The 24,306-nt window shown below is 39.6% G+C and overlaps 1 protein-coding gene across 1 annotated transcript; it reads right to left on the bottom strand.

The window, feature by feature from the left end:
* Positions 1–360: 360 nt before the first annotated feature.
* On the bottom strand, positions 361–24,306 carry pnocb (prepronociceptin b). Its single transcript, XM_034076262.2, has 3 exons — positions 24,217–24,306; positions 6,818–7,052; positions 361–1,230 (listed from the first exon to the last, which is right to left on the bottom strand). The coding sequence occupies exons 2-3, from the start codon at positions 6,953–6,955 to the stop codon at positions 577–579; spliced, it is 792 nt and encodes a 263-aa protein (XP_033932153.1). The 5' UTR covers positions 6,956–7,052; positions 24,217–24,306; the 3' UTR covers positions 361–576.

Here is a 24,306-nt window from a genome sequence, read left to right as displayed (position 1 = left end):
TGTTCCTCACGCAGACAATTTGATTCTTTAAATAGTAATTAACAGTTTGTGCTTTAGCACTGTCCAACCGTCTGATGGAACCATCTTGAAAGCACCGTGCTGGTCCAATTAGTCCATTTCATTTGAAAAGGACACATATGTAGCCAAATTAAGTCTATTACATGAGAGCTGGACATTTGTAACAAACAAAAAAAAACACTGAAGCTACTTCAGTCCCATCCACACATTGATGAAAGTGCATTAAACATGTTTTAAATGTCACACCCTCAGGACTCACCTCTGGTGATAAGCTTGCAGTGAACCTGTTTTCCGAACTCATTTGGCCGCTTTTATTACACCAACACACAAAAATATATTCAATTGAACTTCTCTAATTATTTTATTTCACATAATGGCATGAAAATATGCTTAATAAGAAGGACATCAAGGTCAAAACATTCCTCATTACTGAGAGACACAGAGAGAGGTGCAGCAAGATGGCGGAGTCTGTTGGTGACGTCACACTTCAAATTGGAGTGAGCTGCTGGAAACATGATTGGTCGAGGTAACTGGGGTGGTGAGAGCAACAGAAATACATTACAGTTTGTTTTGCCTCCACACCCGAGTTACAGGGTTGTTGGTGAGCCGGCCACTGCGGCTGCTCCTCATGCCCAGGTACTGCCTGAGCAGCTGGTTCACACGTTTCTGACTGTTCCATTTACGGGCTGATTTCCGGACACCTATGAACCCGCCGTAGCGCTTTTGTAGGGGCCTAATGGGCGAGCCAATCAGCTTCCTGTATCCATGGCGCCCCCTCTGAAAGCCACCAAAGCGTTTGGATAAGGTGATGGCCTCCGAGCCGTCATCTTCTTCCACTTCTAGCTGGCTGTCACTCTCCACATTCCTCTGCTCCCTCTGCTCCCTCTCTTCCAGACTGAGATCCAGGCCCCGCAGGCCCTCCCCCCCCTCCTCCTCGGAGGACTCCAGCAGTGATGAGTCATACTGGGCACTGCGCTGCTCAAAGGGGGCCTCCTCCTGCTCCCCCTCCTGGAAGCGCTCTGCGGTTGCAGACTGCAGCAGTTCACTGTCCGAGTTCAGGTCAAGAGAGGTCAACTCCAGCTCCTCTCCGGTTCTCTTGAACAGAGCGCCTACCTCGGAAAGTGTGGGATGGTGCGATAGCTTGACCGCACGTTTACAGACCTCCCATGTGATCGAAGCAGAGACGTGACCCTCGCACTCCAGCAAGCACACCTGCAGAGAGATGGAGTGAGTTTAGGTTCTAGAATGATACAAAGTTTAAGATTGTGGTCCTTTTATGTTTACTTAATGTCAAAACACTCTCCAGCCGGGGGATAAGTACTGTAGAGAGTTTTAGAGGCAACAAGTTCGAAGGCCTGAAAACCAATTAAAGACTTAATCTGTAGGTTTTCCCACTCTTTAGTCAGGCTGCTGAGACTCTTGGTGTTTCATTTGAGCGTATTGACACTTTCTCAGAATGGTCAAACAAAGAGATAAATCCCCACAGGCGGCAACATGCACTCGCTTCAGGTTTTATTATGCCATTAGATCGTCGTTGTTATTTGTCATCGTTAGCATACATTTGTGTCATCATGGGCTTAGCAGCATGCTGTCTCCTGTTATTGATTATTATATAACCTATAAAATAGTGGCAAAGACAGCGTCACTCCCAGAACACTGCCTTCCGTGTCCATAACATACTTAACTTAGATCCTTAACGGTAGCTACGTACTGAATGCACATGAATAACGTAAGTTATGTAAAAAACATTTGAACCCAAATCATGATCTTTTGTTGTTTTGTTGCCTCTACCTAAGCTTTGTTTTAGTTCACAATGATTACCACATGTTTAAAAATGTGCAGTTCGGTATAGTTTTGCCACAAAATGGATTAATAACATTCAGAACGGTAACAGGCTGACAACAGCATATTGTGACACAGTGAGGCTTGACCTGTCTCACTAGCCAAGCTACTAGCCTAATGTTTTACTCCATACAGCAGCAGCATACATCCATGACAACAACCATGAGTTTTAGGGGGCCGTCATTCACCTCATAGTACCATAGTAGCACCAACTGTGTGTGATCAGTAAATTAGCTGGAAAATAGTAATGAAAGCCGAGAGACTGATTTGCCAAAACAAGGAAATACTGCATCGAGCTGAGGGAATTTGCAGAGTCTGTCATTCTCTCTAGGTTTGTCAAACATGATCGTTGCAGCCATTTCTCATGTAAAGATAACGAAAAATGCAGCTCTAAAGACACTCACCTCCTGTTCATGTTGCCTTATCACTAATCAGGCCATCAGTGAGGAGGAGTAAGATAAAAGCCTCTTAATGATTGAACAATTTCACACTTTAGTTCCAGATGCATTTGTACTTTTGTATTATATCTCGCAAATAAGCTGATTAGGTTAATTTGAGTGCAAGGTTTATAGATATATTGTCCAAGGTCATCGTATCATTTATGGAACGCAATCACACTTCTTTTTTAACGTGAAAAGTGATGCAACTTTTCTGTACAACCGCACCCAGGCTGAGAAAGCAGTCTCTTGACATGCATGGCGTGTGTTTCATGGGAGTTAATGGGCTAGCTGTTCCTGCCGTGTTCGGAAAATTACGTGCCAATATGAGACGTCCATCATTTGATAAATGGGACTTCTACCTTTGCTAAGTGATTGACAGCACAAAATTGGAAGAAATAACAAGTCGGTTTGAAGGACAGCAGGTAAATTACGTCCAATCTTTTTCAGATTGGCCCTTCAACTTTTGGTAATGATACATTTGCTCTTACAATGATATGCATTGTATTTTGGAATGGCGCTTTTTATGTAGAATGTGCTTCGTCACAGTCAAATCACTGACTCCCTGTGCGGTATTACTATCATCACACCTGACAGTTGGCAGTGACAGTATAACAGTATGAAGGTAAGGACAAATGAAGAACATTTCAACTTTGTTTCATCTGCTTTATCAGCTATGATTCTTGTTTTTGTTGCCAAAACTATGGTGGCCACGCCCACACCAGGGGCAATGGGCAAAGGCTTTACAACATCCCAAAACACTTCCATTAGGAATATCGTGCTGTAAATACGATGCTCAAAAACAATGCAAATGACAAAGAACACACGTGGCCAAAACACATGCAAATTAAGATATATGTGTAGCTTTTACTAAAGATTCGGCATAATCAACACGCTGCAAATAATAACATTTACTATTCGCTACAAGAAGCTCACAACGGAAACAGGGACACTAAATAGTGATGCACATAGCTGGGACCGGAGCACTCAATGACATTCGGGGATTATAAAGTTGGCCAACTGTCACTGGAAACCCACCTCAAATGTAGGATTTATTGGTTTATTTTAACAATGTGACAGCATAATTCCTTCCGATATTATTACAGATCTGCTGTAAGCTAGCTAGCTAAAGTTGCTAACCTAGTCATTTCAAACATACTGACAAAACACAATGTTTCATCAAGTTGGTGAATGTTTTTAAATGCTGCGCATGTGTTGGTGAATATGTTTATTAATTTGCATGTTCTTTTGGCACAGTAGTGTTTTTACATCAACACTGTTTTTGTGCAGTGTTGCCGTTGCGTAGCGTGTTTGCAAGGGGAGCACCAATATTTGTATTTTAAGTCCTGAAACAATTCTGCCCAAACACTTAACCTGCTGCCTTAGGACTGAGTTTTCCATTAATACTCTTGAAAGTAGAAAACCACAATGCATTACTTTCTTTACAGACAGGGTAAATAGGCTACAGCTGCACATCTCTCCTTTCTCCCTTCTTCTTAAACTCCCGAAGCCTCTGAGTTAAATTTCAGTTTGAGGTAAGAAGCAAATCCCATTTACTCGTCAAATCTCTCACATATTAGATAAATTGCATTGTTATGGGAAAACCTGCTCACATCAAAGGGATGAGAGGATAGGGAGTTCCGCTGTGAATCTATGAGCGGAAATTAATTATCCATCGTAAATTAAGTGAGCACACCAGGGGATTCTCCACGTCTGATCAATGGAGCAATCTAAAGGAGTTTATGAGTGAGAGGATGGGTGTGTGTGTGTGTGTGTGTGTGTGTGTGTGTGTGTGTGTGTGTGTGTGTGTGTGTGTGTGTGTGTGTGTGTGTGTGTGTGTGTGTGTGTGTGTGTGTTTGTGTACTTGTGAAGGCCATAGGATAAAAAAGGCTATAAGATTCATCCATATTGTGGATGCTTTGAAATGCTTTATTTTGTCAAGAGAATGGTTCACGGTTTGGACTTAAAAATGATGTCAAGGTTAGACTAATCACATCATCCCAGGTTCAATTGTGGCTGGGGACCTTTGTCACAAGCTCTGCCATCAATCAAACAAAGTCATTAAAACTAAAAACTTATAGGATTATGTTGTTGTTGGGATCGGGGACAGAAACTCCTCACTTACAGGGCCGTATCTAAGGAATGCAGGGAACAAGGGCATTAAGGGTCACCCTTGTTATCTACCTGGCCACCCCGTGGTGTACACTTGAACTCTACACATAACTGGCTAAATGCCATGATAATGATGCAACCATCAATCCAACACGTTATCTTATGAGACCATATGTGATCCTTTGATGTGACTAAAACAAAGAGGACGTCTAATCACGATAACTGACTACATCACATCATACGTTTAAGGATGAAAGGGTAGAGTTACTTAGTAGTTGCATAAAAATGGCGTAACGACCCCAGTTGGGAGAAACAGATATTCACTGTACAAGGCAGCAAAAAAGTGTATTTTAGCCACCTAAAAAAAAAAAATTAAGTTTTAAGTAAAAAGTTAAAACTATTTTTAGGATATTTTCATCTCTTTACCTTGCTGTCAAACTGCCTTTTCTGACAGGGAATTACTGCAGCATTATAGAACCCCTTAAAACTGAGACATTTAAAAAACGTTGGGTTAGTGTTAAGCGTATTCTTTAACTACATTTTCCAAGTTGCTTTATTCAACCAAACTAGATTTCCCCCTATAGATTGGCTGTAGTTGAACCTATTCCAGTGTGAAGTTTCCCAAAACTTTTGTTAATACTTTATATCTTCTAACTAACTTTACATTTTGAGTATTACTTTTGATTTCTTTTTCTCCATATATATCACAGCTACAACTCTTCTTCCATCAATACTTCAGTGGTGTACAATAATCTAAACTTGATGTCATTCTACTGACAAAAATAAGGAATACCATATCTGCTGCACTTTAAACTGTAAGTTGTGATTTCACAACAGACAGCTATGTGTACCAAATGGCCTCTAAAGAAGATAATTAAAAATGTATCAGGATTTTATATATGAAGAAATTATACAGAAGCTGCTTAGAATTATGTAAATAAAAGCTGTTACATGGACGATGAGCACAAATGTAAACATCTGCTGGCATTTACCTTCAAGATTAGCATTGAGTGCAGTCAGTGGATGGGAAGCTACTACTAGGAAACACTTGATGTGTGAGTGTGTCTGGGTGCGCGGGCAGTCGGGTGTGTAGGTGTGTGCACGTATAAATCAACGCTCTTGACATTGTAACAAACACCGGTGTCTTCACACACACTCTTTCAGTCTGGAGAGGGGAAACAATGGAATTGCTTGGCAGATTCCATCTGTGGCTCAATGGGAAAGCAGCCTAACACAATGAGGAACTGATAAAAATGTGTCAGTCACCGATGTAAGCCCCGGCTGATGATACCGAGCAGCAGTCAATTGCAGAGTTCTATTACAACTCCCAAAAAGGTCCCAGCTGTCTTTCTCTGCATCATTATCAGCTAAATTAGCCATCCTACAGCTATTCATGGACGCCCCCGGACTATTTTTACCCCACTGACGCGTCTCACACTGTTTGGAAATTAGATTGTGTGCTGCACTTGAGTTTGGGTTTGAATTCGGAGAGCGTTCTCTCTGTGCAGAAGCTGGTGTCTTCATGTTGGTCACGAAGCATTGCACAAGTGCTGGAGATACTCACACATGCAAATAACCCCCTCCAATAGGAAACAGAAATAATACCAATTCTATCCGGAGGAAATAGATCTCCAAAATGTTGAGGAGCTCAGAAATAAACAGCTTTATTTAAGAATTGTATTTAGCAGTATGGTGCTCATCACTACATCTGGTCTCTTACTCAAACAGGACTTCCTGGATCCTATTTCTCAACTGGCAATTTTGCTACACACTCACAATTAGATTCTAAACAAAAATGCATTCTCTTTATTATTTATTTTTCTCTCTTTATTTTTTCCCCTCTTTAGTTCGATATTTTCCTCATCCTTTCTATTTTTTTGCAATTTATTTCAAATACTTCTTTATTTGTTTGTCTTACAACTGGACATTTTGCTATACATTAAAATCAATTATCTTTATTACGTATTATTTATTTTCCCTTTTTTATTTCCTTTTTTACTTGATTAGTTTTCTCTTTCTTTCTGTTTTCTTTTTAAAGTTTAAAATAGTTTGGAAAAGATTTGTGTAGAGGCTTTTTGGCTTTATTTGACAGTAAATGTGTACTTCATATGCTTTTTATTCCTTTAACCACCATAATACCGTACAAATAAAAGTACACACATTTATTTTGATAAAATACTTAAAAATAATATTTCAAAGCATGTGAAAGATAAAAAAATCACATTATTCTTCCCCCATATTCACTCTCATAAAGGCAAACAAAGTGCACAAAGTAGTGTCAAACAACGCATTACGCAGAAGCTCTTATGGTGATTGAATATACAAACACACTTTAATCAGGGTGCTAAAGGCACTGTTGCCATGGTGGATGCTCTTATCAACACACATGCTCACACTCACGTACTCACCATGGTGTTGAAGGCTTGCTGCAGCTGCTGCTGCTCCAGGAGCAGACCGCAGGCCACGCAGTCCCCCGGGCAGTCACTGCGTCCAGGGGTGAAGAGACACGCCAGCAGCACCGCCAAGTACCACAGAGGGATCTTCATCGCTCAGCAAAGCCAGACAGGAAGCGACAAACGGGCCCAATAGTATAAAACAAGGGTCAACAGCTGGAGAATCTGTGAGATAAAGCCTGGGTCCAGCCTACAGGGGGAAAGCAGACGGAGCGACACGAACATTGAATCAATTCCAGTTTATAGGAATCATTAGCTGGATTTGGGCGGTCAGTCAAAGCGTTGGTGGTGGTGTTCAGCCAACATCAGGAGATGGACAGTGTGGGAGGGCTGAAGAGAGACTTAAACCTGGGTATTTTCCTGTGGGCAGGAAGCGGCCACTGCAGGGGTGGATCACTGATGGATATCATACAGCAGAAGAGAGAGGATCTGTGCTTAAAGACATCAGGGAGACCTTGTTGAGCCCAATATCAACAAAAGCTAGAGGTAAAAAATCTGTGAGCCATGGTGCACAGTGTATTTGTCTGACCTCCACTTCCCGACCTCAATTTATCCTGTCACTCAGAGCTATATCATCCCATAATACAGAAATAACGACAAAAAAATAGCCACTCACAACACCAGAGATTGGTTCTGCCTATACACTGCTGCCGCACCAACAACCCAACCCAGTCTCATGGCATTTCGTGTTATAGTCACGACATTTAATCTATTGATCACCAACACGATTTCCCCCTTTTTCTCGTGTCACACAGAATGATTTCAAAAGCAATGTATTTCTATTGGTAGTATGTTTCGTGCCTGCAGCACGTCTTTTTGTCCGTTCGGGTCTTGGAAGACCGGAAGCTGTGGGGTTCATAAAAACATGTTTTTACTCAATATCAAATTCAGTTCCTGACGGACGCCAAAAAAGCCCGAGATTATGGAATTAAACAAATAAATAAAAACAAGGATAATTGTGTGTTATTGGTGAGTAAATAACAGTGTGTTATTTAGAAAAGAATAACAAATTAGAAGGAAAAAAAGATTTAAAAAATACAGATTTCAGTATTCTGAGGCTCTGAGTCCCATTTCTTTTCCTCACAGACGACAACAAAAGTCCGACATTATACGATTTAAAATAAAAACAATAATTGTGGCTTGATATTGAGTAAAACATGTTTTTATGAACCCCACAGCTTCTGGTCTTCCAAGACCCGACCGGAGAAAAAGACGTGCCTGCAGGCACGAAACATACTACCAATAGAAATACATTGCTTTTAAAATCGCTCTGTGTGACACGAAAAAAAGGGGAAAATCGAAATACTATGCGACTGGGTTGAACAACCAGACCCATACTGTATGAACCAAGTCCATGGCTTAGCCTTAGCTGAACCAATGTATTCGTGTCCTTTATGTAGTTTTCATTCAATTTGAAGTTGGGGAATTTTTAAACGTTTTGCTTATCCATAAACACTTGCCCCTTTAAATTGTACACCTCTAGTGCTTGAGATGATTCCAGAGATGTAGATCTCACAGATCAACAGATCAGATGCAATTTGGTAAGTAACACTGCATTTTAACATAACTTTAGCTCGTTTCCAAGAAAAATCCACTTTATCTGCATGAAGGTAATTTTTGGTCCATTTGTAAATGTATGAAGCTTTTACGTGTGTTGAAAACGGCAGTTGCTAACAAGATGAGAGACTAGACGCCATCTCGCTGCCTTTAGCTTAGCGCATTAGCCACCTTTAGCATAGCGCTGGTGACAAAGTAATAAGACCGTGATGTGGGCTAGTTTGTTTTTCTCGAGGGACACCTTGTGATGCTAACTGCTGGAGCAGCGGAAACAAGCTGTTAACACAACACTGAAAATATATGAGGAAATATTATTGTCTTACATTGATATGACAAACTTGTTAGCTAACTGTTGATAATTCAACACAGCTAGCACATACACAGCATTAGCATTTATTTAGAGTCATATTTGTGTAAACTTGTGATTGTTTCCAATATTCAATCTTATTTTGGCTCTCTCTTACAGTAAATGTATATCTCTTGAGTATATGAGCATGTTTAGGGATATTTCTTGGATTTCCTTTGTATTCCTTATGGCTTAAGACTGCATATAAGATACGAAAATAAGAAAATAACTCTGTATGTGTTTTTAGAAAATCAAAAAAGGGTAAGGGTTTGGGTTAGGGCATAACTGGTTTGAAAAGCAGGTGCAATATACAAACAGTGAAGACTTTGAGATTTCTATAATAACACAAAAGCTGTAACCTATAGGCTACTGAATGTACTTAGCCAAAGTATTCCAATGCTATGAATAGTTTGATGCAATGCTATTCAGTATTAAATATAAAAAAAATGCTTCCAATGTCCTGTTGACCCGCACAAGCCCCCATCTGCTCACATGGAGCTCACACTCGATGTTTTCACAGCCAGAGACAAGTGGTAGAAGTCACAGTGAGCCACAACACAATCCCCCAGTAAAGACATCTTATTGATGAGAGTGAATACAATATTTAACAATGCGTGGAGTTTGTGTCATGTTGAAAGGTACATTGACGTGAAAGGGAATAAAGAACTAGTACACCGTGACCGTTTTCACTGTGCCATCACCATTCGTAGTCGATAGCATATGAAACAAGTCGTGTGTGACTTTGGCCCATCTACAAATATATAAATGGCTTTTTGGGAAATCAATAGAGGGACCTGTTTGTTTGCCTGGCTTAGATGTTTTTGTGTGATGATCATTTGCTAGCCTGCTGACTAATCCCATTTCATATTGTTGTGTGCTCCGGAGTGGCCCCTGCTAAGTAAGATGAACGCATGTGTGAAAGTAAGTGATGGTGTAGGCCTTGTATACGCTCCAGCAGTACAAAGATGCAGCTTTCACACATTGATCATATTCTGCCAGTGTATTAATATGCAGGATTTTTGTCAACACTATTCAAATTGATAAGTGGTGCAATGTCGGTCTTTAGCTTCATAATTAGACAATGGTTTGGAGACCATTTGTGTATGAACACGCATTCAGAGGCTCGTGTTGGAACATTGGGAGCTAGGCTTGAAGTTAAACTATATGGGCACATTATTAAATCTTCTGCAGACAACTAATATATCCTCATAACGCTTTAGAACTTTATTTCAATTTTACAAGTTTCTAGGATGAGTTGAGGAATACATAAATATGATAAACCTTTATTCCCTCATTCAATTACATTTGCCTGCAGATGTATGTAGCTGAATCTGGCTTTCGATGAATTGGCAGGAGAGCAATTTGTATCTTTCTAAAAGTTCTGGGTATGAGTTGCCAAGCCATCATATGCTGCCATCTCTCTTTAGAATGGAAGCCATTATTGTTAGTGTGAAACAATTGTCAAGGATATTAAGTGTTAATGGGCTACAGTACACTCTCATCAGACTGCGGCCTCAAGATGTTTAAAGTGAGCGTGTGTAATGATATGTATTATATACTCATCGACACAGGAGGGGTTAAAGTGACTGCATTTGCTAAATGTTTATTTGTTTCAGTACATACAGTGCAGTACATCTGTTTGCACGTAACCCTTGTCTACCCAATAGTATATAGTATTAACAGGAGTGAGTCCTGCTCTTTTAAAACATTGAATGTAGAGACATATTCCCCTACACAGGCCACTTTCAGGTTGTGTATATCGGCGTTATAGTTTTGGTATGACGCATTGCGAATGGCAAAAATCTATTTATTAATATGGAAAGCATGCAAAGTCCAGCGAGTTTAGGTGAATGTAATCGATTCTTTTTTTTCCACAAGGAATAATTGAACATGTTAGAAACTGAATAATACAGAGCTCATAGGACATGTACTGAGCACTTGATTTGATAACAGGGACGTACATAAATACAGGCAAAAATGGCCTAATCAATAGCCAATTTGCCCCCTTTGGCTGAGCTGACCAAATGGCCTGAAACAATGTTTTATTTATGCTGTGGTGTAAATAGAAGTTACAAGTTTGATTGGGTGAGGTAGACCAAATGAAATAACATCCTAACTTGTATTACTCATCAGGACAAGGACATGGGCAGACCTATAGCCGTACACATTTATTTTTTAAACGAGTATCAAATGAAGGGTCTATAAGATTGTAAACTTGACCTGAATTTGAACACACGATGGGTGAATGATTGGACTCTCAAAAATCACCTCTTGATATAAAGTCTTCATTACAGAATGGAGATTTTGAAATGATGGGCAGGCACTAATGATTGATGCTTTCCACATTGGCATTATGGGAAGTGTAGGATTTAGTGTTTCTGAAGTTTTACCCAAACTTAAAGGAAGGACATCTCAGCCTCTGCTGTTTCAATTTGACAATTCTCTGTTAAAAATGTCTTTGCTAAGACCCCCAATGTTATTGAAGTGCAATACTAAATTGCTGGAGTGCACCTTCAAATGACTGTTATTGGTTCACTGAAGAGCAATGAAGGTTAGAGGATTGTATTTTTTACCTATGATGAATTTGGAAAAAGTGGTGGAAGTACTTTAGTCAAGTGGTGAGCTCCTAGAAAAGACAAATAGTGAGCACTTGGCCATCACTGCACAGGTTCCTTGTCTTTTGGTCAGAACTCTCTGAGTCACCTGCATTGACTACTATGGCTAAAATAAAAATCAGCCAAAACACAGTTTGTGTTTCCTCATCTATAACACCATTTTCAGTCATATTTTGAGATGCTATAGAGTGGCTCCCTTGACGAAAAACAAATGTGATCTTTCCATTGGAATTTGGAACTTCGAAGAAAAAGTAATCCGTGGAATACGCACCTTTATGATACTTAGACGTTTTGTTCACCAGGACAATCTCCGCATATTAACACTACTTTTGTAGATGTTGATGCAATCACCAGAAGTAAAGAGCAGTCGTAATGCTATAAAAACCACTATTTCAGTCACAAATGTTCACTTCCGCTAAGCTAACTGTGGCTGATGTTTGGCTTGATGATGTTTAGTGGTTTCATGTAGCCATTAGCAACCTCTGTATTTTAAGACACATAAAAGCCATACATGTTCACCAGTGGGGTGTCTACTGACAACTGTTATGTAATGGAACAAAACTTAAACAAATATTATAAGCTTGTATTACCTCTCAACAAGACCATTGACTTTGAAATGAGGGAAGCCTGAAGTGCTTACATGCTAACACATTTCTGGTAACAAGTAATAGAGCAAGTAAGTTCTGTCTTTGATTCACATCTACCAAAGAGCATAGCGCCCCCCGACTGCCAAGAGGGGAGACTCATCCAAAAAAAATGATTACAGTGATTTATTTGTACCTTCATGTCTTAATCATCACACTTTTCTCAGCATGCTTTGGTATGATTATTATCCCTGGGCGCTCGTGACAACCGGGGGCAGAAGGAGTCACAACTTTTCATTCTCAATAACTACAAATTGAATCTTTGCCCTTTACATTTATGACACTTTGAGCCATGACATGCACACTCATCTTTCTGCTCTGTTCCAGTAATGATGCAGTTCTTGGTCATGATATTGCTCTGGGTCCATTTTAACCACCCTTGCCAATGAATTTGCATACTATTTCAGCCACCTCTAACATTTCATATTATTTGCATAATCTATCTGACAAAGCTAGCAGATGACTGGGTGCATAGAGTCGATATATGGCTTTCGCAAACGGATAAAGTGGTCGCTAGGAAATGGGGGCCCTTACACAGCAGCATAATCCGTCCAGGGGCCTAGGAACTCGTTACAAGAGTTGCATTTTAAAAGAGATCTTCATCACTCACAAATACAAACAACCTAGCCCACCTAAATGAACGCCGGCATGAAAGCAAAAGGAACATGAACTATAACGAAAGGCCTGATGTGCCTTTACTTTTAGATTATTCTTTCCATCTCGCACAAATGAAAGCTTTTAGCCACAAATATGCTGTTTTATGCATCCATTAGGGTTAACGAAGACCCTGATGTTACGTGTTTGCAAGTTGGAATGTTTTTTCCTTTTTAAACACAGAGGAGGCAATCAGAGCATTCATAAAAGAACCACGAGTCCCATGTATTTGGTTTTCTTTTCTGAGTACAATTTGGCCACTGCCTGAAATACATAAACAACTCTGTGGTACTGTTTCTTGTTATTTTCCCTCCATTTAATTGAGTTTGTACGGACGAGAAAGGGATAGGTACATCGAAGAATGAGAGGAGCATTCTGCATTTCGAGAATAAAGTGAAGATGTCAAAACAAATGTGGAGGTGTCATGAGTTCTGAAAGTTTGACTTTGTTTGTGGAGATTTTGACTTAATTCTCTCTTATTTCCCCCTCTTCCCCCTCGCATGACTGATCCTCATACTCTTCCAGTAGTTTGCCATTCATATTATCTTGTTATATAAGGTGTAGGGGAATCAGAAACAGGATACAAAGAAATATATACTATGCATTGATATCTTTAGACTCCTTGGTTGCATCAATGCTTTCCATACAGCCTTTTGTGTTCCTACCCGACAAGTGAATGAAGGAACACGGCATCCGAGCAGCCTGTGCACCGGTGACAAAGTTGCAAGTGTATTAATAAAGCTAACGGTGGGATAAATTAGCATTAGCGGCTTTAATGAAGGGTGGAGAGGGGGCCAAGGTGTCACCACAGTGAGTGTGGGAGAAGAATAGCTGTATGCTCGCCTCTGACAAAGCGCTTACTCACTCTATCTCGTCCATTAGGCGTCTGCATGGAGCTGAAAAAACACAAAGGAGTCTGCTAATGCATAGATAACCTAGAGGTCTCTCTTTCTGTTTCCTTTTTTCACGCATTTGCATCCATTTCTGTTCTTGCCCTAACACACCCTTTGTTCCTACTCTCATCTTCTGGTTTCCATATCCACAGCTGAGATCTATTATCTTTAGTGATGTATTGCTGAGGTTTCGAGTGTCCTCCAGTGGTGTGTGGATCCAGGAGAGCCACCGAAGATGGAATGCATAAAGCAACACACTCTCACTCCCTAAGCGTCCAATAGCGACGTTTGGTCAGTGTCCGTGGCGTCCAGTTGTGATGCTCCAAGGCTCCTTCAGCGTCATAAAGAGACGCAAATAGCTTTCAACTGATTGCAATGTATTCCCATCTGCGTCGGGATTTGACGCTCATGGAAGCACGGCATTCGTTTATGTCGGCTGCCCTTAAAGGCAATGTGAGCGTCCATTCCCATTGGATAACGGAGAATTGTACACCCGGAAGTAAGTACTCCTCTTACTGTCGATTGATTTTACAGTGATATCTGCACTATACTCATCGACTAAAAACACCAGATTATCCTTGTTAATTACACAACATTGATTGGTTTAAATTGTGTGCAATGCTTTTGTATTTTTCCCCTTCGATTCGGAGAAACAAATATTTTTTCGGAGTAAAGGATGGCAGAAGACACTACACTACCCAGAATCCCCAGCTATCGTTTGGACTACACCATGTGCTCTGTTTGACAAACCCCGTTTTTTTTCACCATTCATTCCAAAGGCTGGCGTCTATGTCACATGATCTTCAAATTTCTCCCTGCAGAAAAAGAAAACGCGGCCGAACTTCGTTTTATTCTCGGTGGAAAATGCCTATTTTAAAGTTAGTTTGGCCATTAAAATGCGTTTTGATGTCATTTGATGCGAGAAATATGAATTGTTATTTCAGAGTATGTGTGCAGTCGATGTACATGATCTTTAGTTTGCTAGTTATTACGAAGATTACTTCAGGAAATCGCGACGTTTTCATTGTTACCAAGGTGGTTGCTAGGGACGCTGCTATCGATATTATTTCTGTTATGTTGTGTAACTGTTTAATGGTGTTATCTTTATTGCTACCCCCTTCCCCGTCAATGTATAATGTTGGTCCACAGCGCAAACATATTAGTTTAACAAAATCCGCATCTAAAGATAGCCTACGTTATTTCCCCCTGTGCAATTCCAGTCTCACATCTCACAGCACATCGTCATTAACAAATACCGGAAACAAACCGAAAACATTTTTAAAAATAAATAATAATACTTTATTCCGAGTGTGCTTGCTTTTCTCTTTGAAAGTCATCACATAATGGCATTGTAATACACGGTTCGGCTGCATTACATATTACATATCTGCCGTAGTTCTGTATTTATAGAGCCCTGATGAGAAGACTTCTAGACAAACATGAGGAACTGAAAACGTAACGTGGATCATAAATATATCAGCCATTAAACAACATCTTACATTTCTTTTCACACAATACGTCTCCTTGCAGTATCAACACTAATTCGGCTCACTTTTATATTTGATCCAATTGGTAGATAGGCTGTATTTACACCATAAAGGTGCACAGCTGATATAAAGGGACACCTGGTGGTTAAAGCATGTTATTGAATTTAATTATTTTTATTATTAGATATTAATACGATCCCTATAAAGTATATTCATTACTCGTTATTCTCTACTACTAGTTAATTAAAGACTGTATGTAATGACTATTTTGCACATCCCTTTCAAGATTTCAAGATTTTCTAAGGTTTATTGACATATCATATAGGCCTACACAACTGTGGTGTAGTTCTGCACTGAATGAAAAACTTGGGTTGTAGGTTCCTCAATAGTGCATTACAAGACATCTATCAATATGTGTGCATACCTCCAGCAATGTTAACTATGTTGAAGCACTTATTTTAACTGATATTATACATAATGTATTATACTCTTATTAGATGTAGATATTTCATCTCCGGCCTTGTCAGGTATTGAACAATCAATAAATAAAGAACACAGAATTGTTGAATATAAAACACAGAATTTGTGTGATTATACTAAATGATTTTCAAATAAACACAACTGCATATTTAACTGTTACACATGCTGATGTAACGCAACTGTTCCAACTTGGGATCAATAAAGTATATCTTATCTTAAGCTGATCGATGGCTACTGCCATATTTGCAAAATGTGCCTCTGAACCTTGACAAATGCATGTTTCAGGCTTATCAATTAATGTAATGTAATGTTATCAATTAACACAGGGGTCACAAACATAAGACCAGCTGTTAAATAAAGCTCTTCTGACCTTAGCTGGCATGTGGGTATATATATTAATACTGCCCATAATGGGCACAAGCAATTTTCACCCATTTATTAATTATATGTTTTAAATGTGAGTGTTTCCTGTCCCCTAAACCTCCAGGGATGTACACAGTTTAATACTGGCAACTTCTTATTATGGGAAATACGAAAACGTCTTTTAAAACTACAACTCCCAGTAGAGACGTGCCATAGAGAACATGTTGCGAAACAGAATAGCCAGCATGTGTAGTTCTGGGGACGGGGTGGGGGAGGGGGGACGCGGTGGACCCGTTCAAATCCAGTTTTGGACAGTCTGCCGTGGTTCCATCCCATTTTAAGTGCTGTTCGAGAATCGGCTTAACCCTCGGAGCACACTCTCCAATCACAGAGTTTGAGGACTATCACGGGGTTTATCAAACAGAGCACATGGTGTAGTCCAAACGATAGCTGGGGATTCTGGGTAGTGTAGTGTCTTCTGCCATCCTTTACTCAGAACAAATATTTGTTTTTCCGAATTGAAGGGGAAAAATACAAAAGCATTGCACACAATTTAAGCCAATCAATGTTGTGTAATTAACAAGGATAATCTGGTGTTTTTAGTCGATGAGTAGTGCAGATGTCACTGTAAAATCAATCGACAGTAAGAGGAATACTTACATCCGGGTGTACAATTCTCCGTTATCCAATGGGAATGGACGCTCACATTACCTTTAAGGGCAGCCGGCATAAACGAATGCCGTGCTTCCATGAGCGTCAAATCCCAACGCAGATGGGAATACATTGCAATCAGTTGAAAGCTATTTGCGTCCCTTTATGACGCTGAAGGAGCCTAGGGGCGTCACAATTGGACGCCACGGACACTGACCAAACGTCGCTATTGGACGCTTAGGGAGTGAGAGTGTGTTGCATAAAGATGTGGTCATTTCGAAAAATGATGAAAAAACCTTACATCTCATGCATGGGCCATTTATGGTACTAATTAATTCTTTAGAACCTGAGGAGATTCATGAGTGTTTTATCACCTTACACTGACCTGTAAACGCTTGTTGAAAAAGCATTGATCTGAGATAATGGGCTAATTACGTGCAGTTCAGTGTGCAAATGGAGAAAGGGGATAGGCAAAAAAGGCTCCATGATAATGATAAAAAATGCATAATTTCCCAATTAATTCTCACTTGATGTCCATTCTTTAAGGAGTTAATTTTGCAAATAACTAAAAATAACAGCGGTGTTGAAGACAGTTTTGGGTTTGCTTGTCAATGTTTTAAAAACATTTTCTGTGATTTCTCGGTTGGGTTTTTTCAGTTGGATCATTTTAAAATCTAGTTTCTACAATGAACCAAAGCTTCAACCAAAAATACTTTTGCTGTTTAAATCTAACAACAGACATAAACCCTGTCAATTTGCAGGCCCTTTCGCACCCACTACTCACCATGAACACTTCACCATAAATTGCACAGCACACAAATAAAGCCCTTCCTGTGTTTGAAGAATGATGCTAATTTCCTCATCCTACAAACACATGTATGTAAACATAATCTAGGAAACAGGGCTGCTCAAAACACATGTTTTCATAGGGACTATTTATTTGATATGAAGTTGTTTTGGTGAAAGTTAATTATCTAGATTGATACGGATTTTTTTTTAGCGACGCGCATTACTGTTGACTTTTTAACCCTAATTCTAACAATATATTTAACCCTTCTATTGTCTTCGTTCCCCCCCTTACTTTGGTGTTCGCGGTCAAATTTGACCGTCCTGTTTGAACTGCTATTACATTAACACAAAAAACATGAATCATCACCATATTTCATTTAACACCCTTTCAAACTGTAAATATTGTATCAGACTACTGATATACATGAAAAACTGCAGTAAATATACAAAGAATAGACAATACATAGACATGTATTGCGTGTGCCAGGTGTGATCCATGTGGGGGGATGGGCACATAAGAGCGGGAAATGTATCAAATTGTTCTGTGTGTGTGTGTGTGTGTTTGTGAGTGCCAGGTGTGCCAAATCGCGACCCGACGTTTTGAACCACTCAAATCTATTAAACAATATAAATACTAACATATCAACTACGCATTTTGGTACACTCTGAGAAGAAAATAAATAAATCTATTACCGACATATTAATAATATTTTATGCCATTGTTTGTTTTTCACTTTGTTCTGACAGCTGAACTTGCTGCTCCACACAGAGAGAAGAGCAAATAGCAGAGAGTCTGTGTGAAATACTTTAAATTGTGGGTAAGGGTAGATAGCCCCCATTGTTCTGTGACCTGTCAATCATCAAACCGGGGGTCTTATTTCATTATGTGTTCATTTCTATCTGAAGTTGAACCCATGGATGTATAAAGAATAGTTCTACCGCAAAGTTATTCTCCGTATGGGGACTTCCGGTAACAATCTTGATTCTGATTGGCCAGAAGACTCGAAAGAACATCAGCAAAGATGTTTTATTGAGAAGATGATCACTATGTGACAGAAGTTTTCAAAACCGTTTATGGTCTCCGGTACTTCCAGTCCAACGCCTACTGCATGCACAGCGTTAGAACATCGGGCCTTTTTTTCTTTTCTTCACTCACACATCTGCGACCCACTCGAAACGGGTCTGCAACCCACTTTTGGGTCGCGACCCACCAATTGAGAACCACTGATCTAGAGTGTGTGTGTGCGCGTGTGTGTGTGTGTGTGTGTGTGTGTGTGTGTGTGTGTGTGTGTGTGTGTGTGTGTGTGTGTGTGTGTGTGTGTGTGTGTGTGTGTGTGTGTGTGTGTGTGTGTGTGTGTGTGTGTGTGTGTGTGTGTGTGTGTGTGTGTGTGTGTGTGTGTGTGTGTGTGTGTGTGTGTGTGTGTGTGTGAGAAGGTGGAGGAGTGGGGTGATTAAAATACATTTAAAATGTAATCGTGTGTTTGATCTGATCCGGATGGTTACTAATTCCTTTTCTTTATGGCGGTCTTGACCGGGACACCATGGGTGTTACAAAGTTGACTAAATCATCCAAAATGCAATGAAAGTGGTGATCAGCAATTGTATATGTTCAAATGTCTCCTGTGAAGGATATCACAAAGCCTTAATGCAATCGAATGTAAAACAAAAAAGTTATGATTGATGAAAGTAATAAATCGGTCAGATTTGACCTGAAGACAACAGGAGGGTTTTTAAAATAACATTATAATAGACTACTTACTGGATTCCTAAGAATAAACTACTGCCATCAAAACGACCATCATAGGGACTTTTAACTTATACCTTCTTATCAAACATTATCATTGTTGTAATTAATGTCACCTGAAGAAAAAAACGATGATTATTATTTAGGAAAGTATTTGCATTGTTTGTATAAAAGGAAAAAAGACAGAGCCCATGATGAAATCTGTGTGACTGCTTCAGCTCGCTCCCCACTACAGATACTACACTATAGTGTGTAATACTTCAAACTAGGACCCATGGCAAACATTTAACTATCATATTTCATTTATTAAAACTGTATTGGCAACAATTGGGGGATTTTGAATGAGGTACCCTAAGACCCTTACACATATTGTACAAATCGTTATTTTTTAAAAGAACTAAATAAAAAAGAGATAGAAAAACCTAATATAAGAATCAGGAAGGAGGAACATATTAATTGAAAAGACGTACAGAACCCAGTTGGTAGGACGTTAAGCACCACAAACCAAATTACCTTCACCTGCATTTTATTGGGGTTCAGTCATCTCTGACGTGAATGTCTCTGAGCCTGGCCAGATAAAAAGACTATACTGTATGCATGGGTAGATACCAATAAGAGAAAAGTTAACTTGTGTTTTTGGTTGAACAAAATCCTGAATGTAGGTTTTGCGTAGTGGCAGACTGAGGATTTCTGAGGACAAAGGGCAAACAAAAAGGGGCACCAGCTACACACAGGGGCACCAGTGCACGGAAACATTTAGTTTCATTCAGATTTCAGCAGGGAACCCACCATTTGTTTTGTTTTTTAAACTCAACGATGGGTAACTTTTCTGACAATTACGGCTTGAACCCCAAAAGGTAAGAAGGGAGGTACCTTTCATTAAAGTGCCCTGTGACCCCCAGTTGTTAAGCGTTTCAATGGATTAGAAAAAATATATATAGAATATTCTAATCCCCATTTTAATGCATTTATTGGTCAGATCAAAATTACAAAGGGTTAGGTTAATCTTAAATGAGTTATTTCCTTTAAACCAGGCTCCTGAGTTCTCAATATGTGGTGAGTCATCAGGCGAGCCTCTTGACATGAGAAACTGTATCGCTCTTAGGTCACTGATTGCCTGCAATTACACTGCACTCTATAAACTCATTTGAAAGGCCCACCCTAATTGAATTATTTTCAGATTAGTTTTTGGTTACTCTGCCTCCCAAAATGAATGATTTACACGCTGGGATATAAATGACCGAGGGGGTAATAGTCGGTACAAGGAGAACATGTTCCCCTTACCTTTATAGTATTGTGACGATTCTCAAATAAAAACCTCTCGGAACATCTTCGAGGTGATAACAATTTTGGAACACTTATCTGAGTCACCTTCAGTTACTGTGCACTTAGTGCAATGTTCTTTGAGTGCTTTCCAATGTTTTCCTGCCCTTGCTTTGCCTCTCAGGCGTTATTTAGGCTACCTCATCTTATTAGTGAAGGTTTTTCAGGGCTGTAGGAAACCGGAAAACTACTTCAGTTTTCAACTACACTCAATATTGCTGTAAAAAGACAAAACTGTATAGTTGCAAAGGAAACAAAAAAAATGTGTATGAATATCTTATTAATGCTAATACAGCAATAGATCGTAGTACAAGGAGCACATTTGTATCTGAACCCCTTAGGTAAATAGTTTTATATTTGTATTGCACATTCTTAAATTCGTTTATCATGTTCATTTAAATATTCATAATGTATTTTATTTTATTTTATCTTTCATTGGAACTTTCAATGGAACTTTCATTTAACTTCTTATATTTATATCGTTTTTTTCTATTCTTTTTTAAATACTTTTTTTGCACATTCTTATGTTAGCTTCTTGTGTTTATACAAATATTTTGTATTCTATTTTCTAAAATATTTTATTGGACATTCTACTTGACTTTCTTATGATTATACACATAGTGTTATTCAATTATCTTAATCACGCAAACCAATTTCCCCCGGGGTAAAAATATTTCTGATTCTGATTACATTTTAAATGTATTTTAATCACCCCACTCCTCCACCTTCACACACACACACACACACACACACACACACACACACACACACACACACACACACACACACACACACACACACACACACACACACACACACACACACACACACACACACACACACACACACACACACACACACACACACACACACACACACACACACACACACTCATTAAGCCACACCTTTGGCCTTACCAGCAGTGTTCCCTACACTCCCTCAATTCCTCCCTAAGCTCAAAGCTAAAAAGCAACCCAGCAGAAAACCACAAGAGCCATGCATCACCACAGAAATCCACACCAAGCACGACCCCTGTTGTCCTGTCGAAACACTGATAACACGTTACTCTTTTCGAAAAAACCCTTCAGTTTGAGGATGACGATCTCTCACACACACAGCCTCCTGCACAGCCACAGATAAACAGCGTGTGACTCACAGACTTTAGAGGAGCAGGAGAAGGTGAGTTGTGCCCTTCCACTCAGGACCTGAGGATCCTGAAATGACTCATCTGAGAGAATGCGTTTAATCCAATTTGGAGGCGTCTGCCACGGCTGCACCAGGTTTTATGATTGAACCTGTTATCTATCTGTTAATCTAGTTCTTGTCACCTAGAAGCAGCATTACAAAGAGTATGAGCAGCATACGGGGAAAGAAGTCATGAGTAAAGGGCACTGAGTTCATGATGGTTTGCAGCTCAATTGAAGCGTAAAAATAAGATTGTGTAAATGAGTTATTTTATCGCACAAATTCTTATTATCATATCTGGTGGAAAAATCACACGTTTTGATAACTATGTGCCTTTATCTCGCTATACTTTAGGACATCCTATCTCATGTAGACTGCAGAGCGCACACATTGAGTGGAAATATCATAAACCGCATTTGATTCCTCCTCATATCCCGCATCTCACATGCACATTTGCACCGATACAAAGTGGAGATGTGATGCGCTTTATATCCAAATCCCCATCATATCAGATCAATTGAGCATATGATTACTATTGTTTCCATCATTTGTACTCGCAGGGTTTCTTTTAATTGGGAACGTTTTAGCACCTGAGGGTAGATCATTTCCCAGCATCTGATCTGCCCTCATAGAGGGACGCATACCAACAATTATCTCATGTATAAGCCCCATGAAGCTGTCTTAATGGCTGCGAAATAATCTTCTCCCTGTGCAACTTGCATGATAGCACACTGAGTTAGAGACACATCGCCTTCGATAAACTGTCACAGAAGCTGATGCAGGATTAGATGTGATGGGGTCTGTGGGTTAAAAGAGAAATGGTGGATGCTGGAAGTATTTTGATATGAGACCCGGAAAAAGAGTTGCATGCACTGACAAAAGAAGACGTTTTAATACTAAAATCAAGCGAACCCCTCGAGAATTCATTCTGAAAACCGGAAAGAAATGTCATATTATCAAAAATCAGCTCTTGACTTTTAAGGTTTTAACACAAAGGGGACATTGCGCCCTTTATGACGGACTCCTGCGGTGTTGCTTCCCACCAGAAGTGAATAGCTGAAATTCTGCAGAGTGTGAGGCAGCTGACATGGTGTCATCATCATTGATCTGGTCACTGTTAAGCTGCGTTGACACCTGCACTAATCCATTGGACATGCACCCGGTAGGGGGAAAGCAATCTTGGAAAGCTGGACATGCTCGCCACTTTTATCAAGGTGAAGCTGGATGCAAGTGCAAAGATACTCTGGTAACTTTGCTGTGATTCATCATGTTATCACAAAGAGGATTTGCAAGCGGCCTTAATGAATATTGACACGGGGCGACAAATCCTGTACTCCGTTTTTAGCTTAATCTCAGCACAGGCAGCGGTAATCTTATTAACTGAATTCGTATGAACTGATAAGAGAGAGATGCTCGTGTCATAATGTATTGGCACAAGACGAAATAAATTAATTGCAAAGGAAATCTGCCAAAAATGTGATGGATGATTGGATTAAGTGAAACTGATTTTAGATTATTAAGAAATATAAAATATATAATATGTTTATGGAAATGCATATATCAAGCGGCCTGTTGTGGGATACACATATTTAGATTTCTGTTGGGTTTCTAACATTTAAAAAACAAATAAACTAAATCAGCCAATCATGCCACTTTCTGTAGTAAAATCCATTATTATAATTAGTGTATTAGATTTATAAAATACTGTATTTGACTGCTTCCTGTAAACATGTTTCATCCAACATTTCCCCTCTGTGAAGTCATCTATCTGTAAATGGCACATTAACCACCCAACAGCCCCCCCCCTCCCCCATCTGCGCCAGTATAGTCTTTACTGATAATGGGAAACAAGATTATGCACATTAATTTCCATGATCATTAAAATCATTATTACCATGCTTAGCATATTAACAGCGTTCACTACTTTTCCCCCCAATTGTTTGAGGTTGACACCTGTACACCTATAACATGGCTTTTCAATCTTCTTTGAAGCGTTTGTGTGATGTATTTAATTCATAAAAAGGGCAAATTAAGATGCGTTTGAAGTGGCATTCACTAGTGCTATTTTGATGAATTAAGCTGAAATATTAGTGAGAATTTGAGGAAGGATTCCAAAATCCAGCTTTTTCAGTGTCATTAAACTACATTTTATAATACTTTTTGGATTGTTGGTCGATTTCATATATTTATACTGTATTCTATTAGACTAAAATCAGGTACACCTTTAACTGCATTCTCAGCATGATCCGAGACTTTCTCTCTTGTTAATTGAGTAATTATCAGGTGCGTTGTGGGGACTGCTGACTGTGACTGTGGTGCCTTCAGAGCCGCAGGGAGACAATCAGAGTAATGAAAAAAAAAATGACTGCAGGTGAGTTGGGTTATTTACAGCGTCACCTCCGAGGTCAAAATCCAAGATTACAAAGCCGGAAAGAAGAAACGAAAACGGGAGAGAAACACAACAGTGGTTGCCCTTTAAAAACAAAATCCCCAAAGGATCTATTAGCCACGGTTCCTGCATTGAAGACACAACAAGTCCTTACCTAATTAACTCTTTTTGAAGTCACACACAGATACGCTCACACTCATATACAACAAAAGTCACTGTTGAGCACTTCCTTACCTGTTTCTGTGACGTAAAGATCTCTCAGTCCTCCTTCTGTGCTTCAACAGGAGAGTTTGAGTGGCTCAGCTCGTATCCTCAGGCTAAGGT

Source organism: Pseudochaenichthys georgianus, chromosome 24 (assembly GCF_902827115.2).
Source record: "Pseudochaenichthys georgianus chromosome 24, fPseGeo1.2, whole genome shotgun sequence".
NCBI classification, from domain to species: Eukaryota; Metazoa; Chordata; class Actinopteri; order Perciformes; family Channichthyidae; genus Pseudochaenichthys; species Pseudochaenichthys georgianus.
The sequence above is the reverse complement of the archived record's forward strand: the minus strand, read 5'-3'. Positions and strand labels throughout refer to the sequence as shown.

Excerpts from the sequence above, each read along its gene's own strand:
- pnocb (XM_034076262.2), bottom strand. The coding sequence starts at position 6,955 with ATGAAGATCCCTCTGTGGTACTTGGCGGTGCTGCTGGCGTGTCTCTTC. Across the intron at positions 1,231-6,817 it reads AGCAAGCCTTCAACACCATG|GTGTGCTTGCTGGAGTGCGA; the intron begins GTGAGTACGTGA and ends ATCTCTCTGCAG.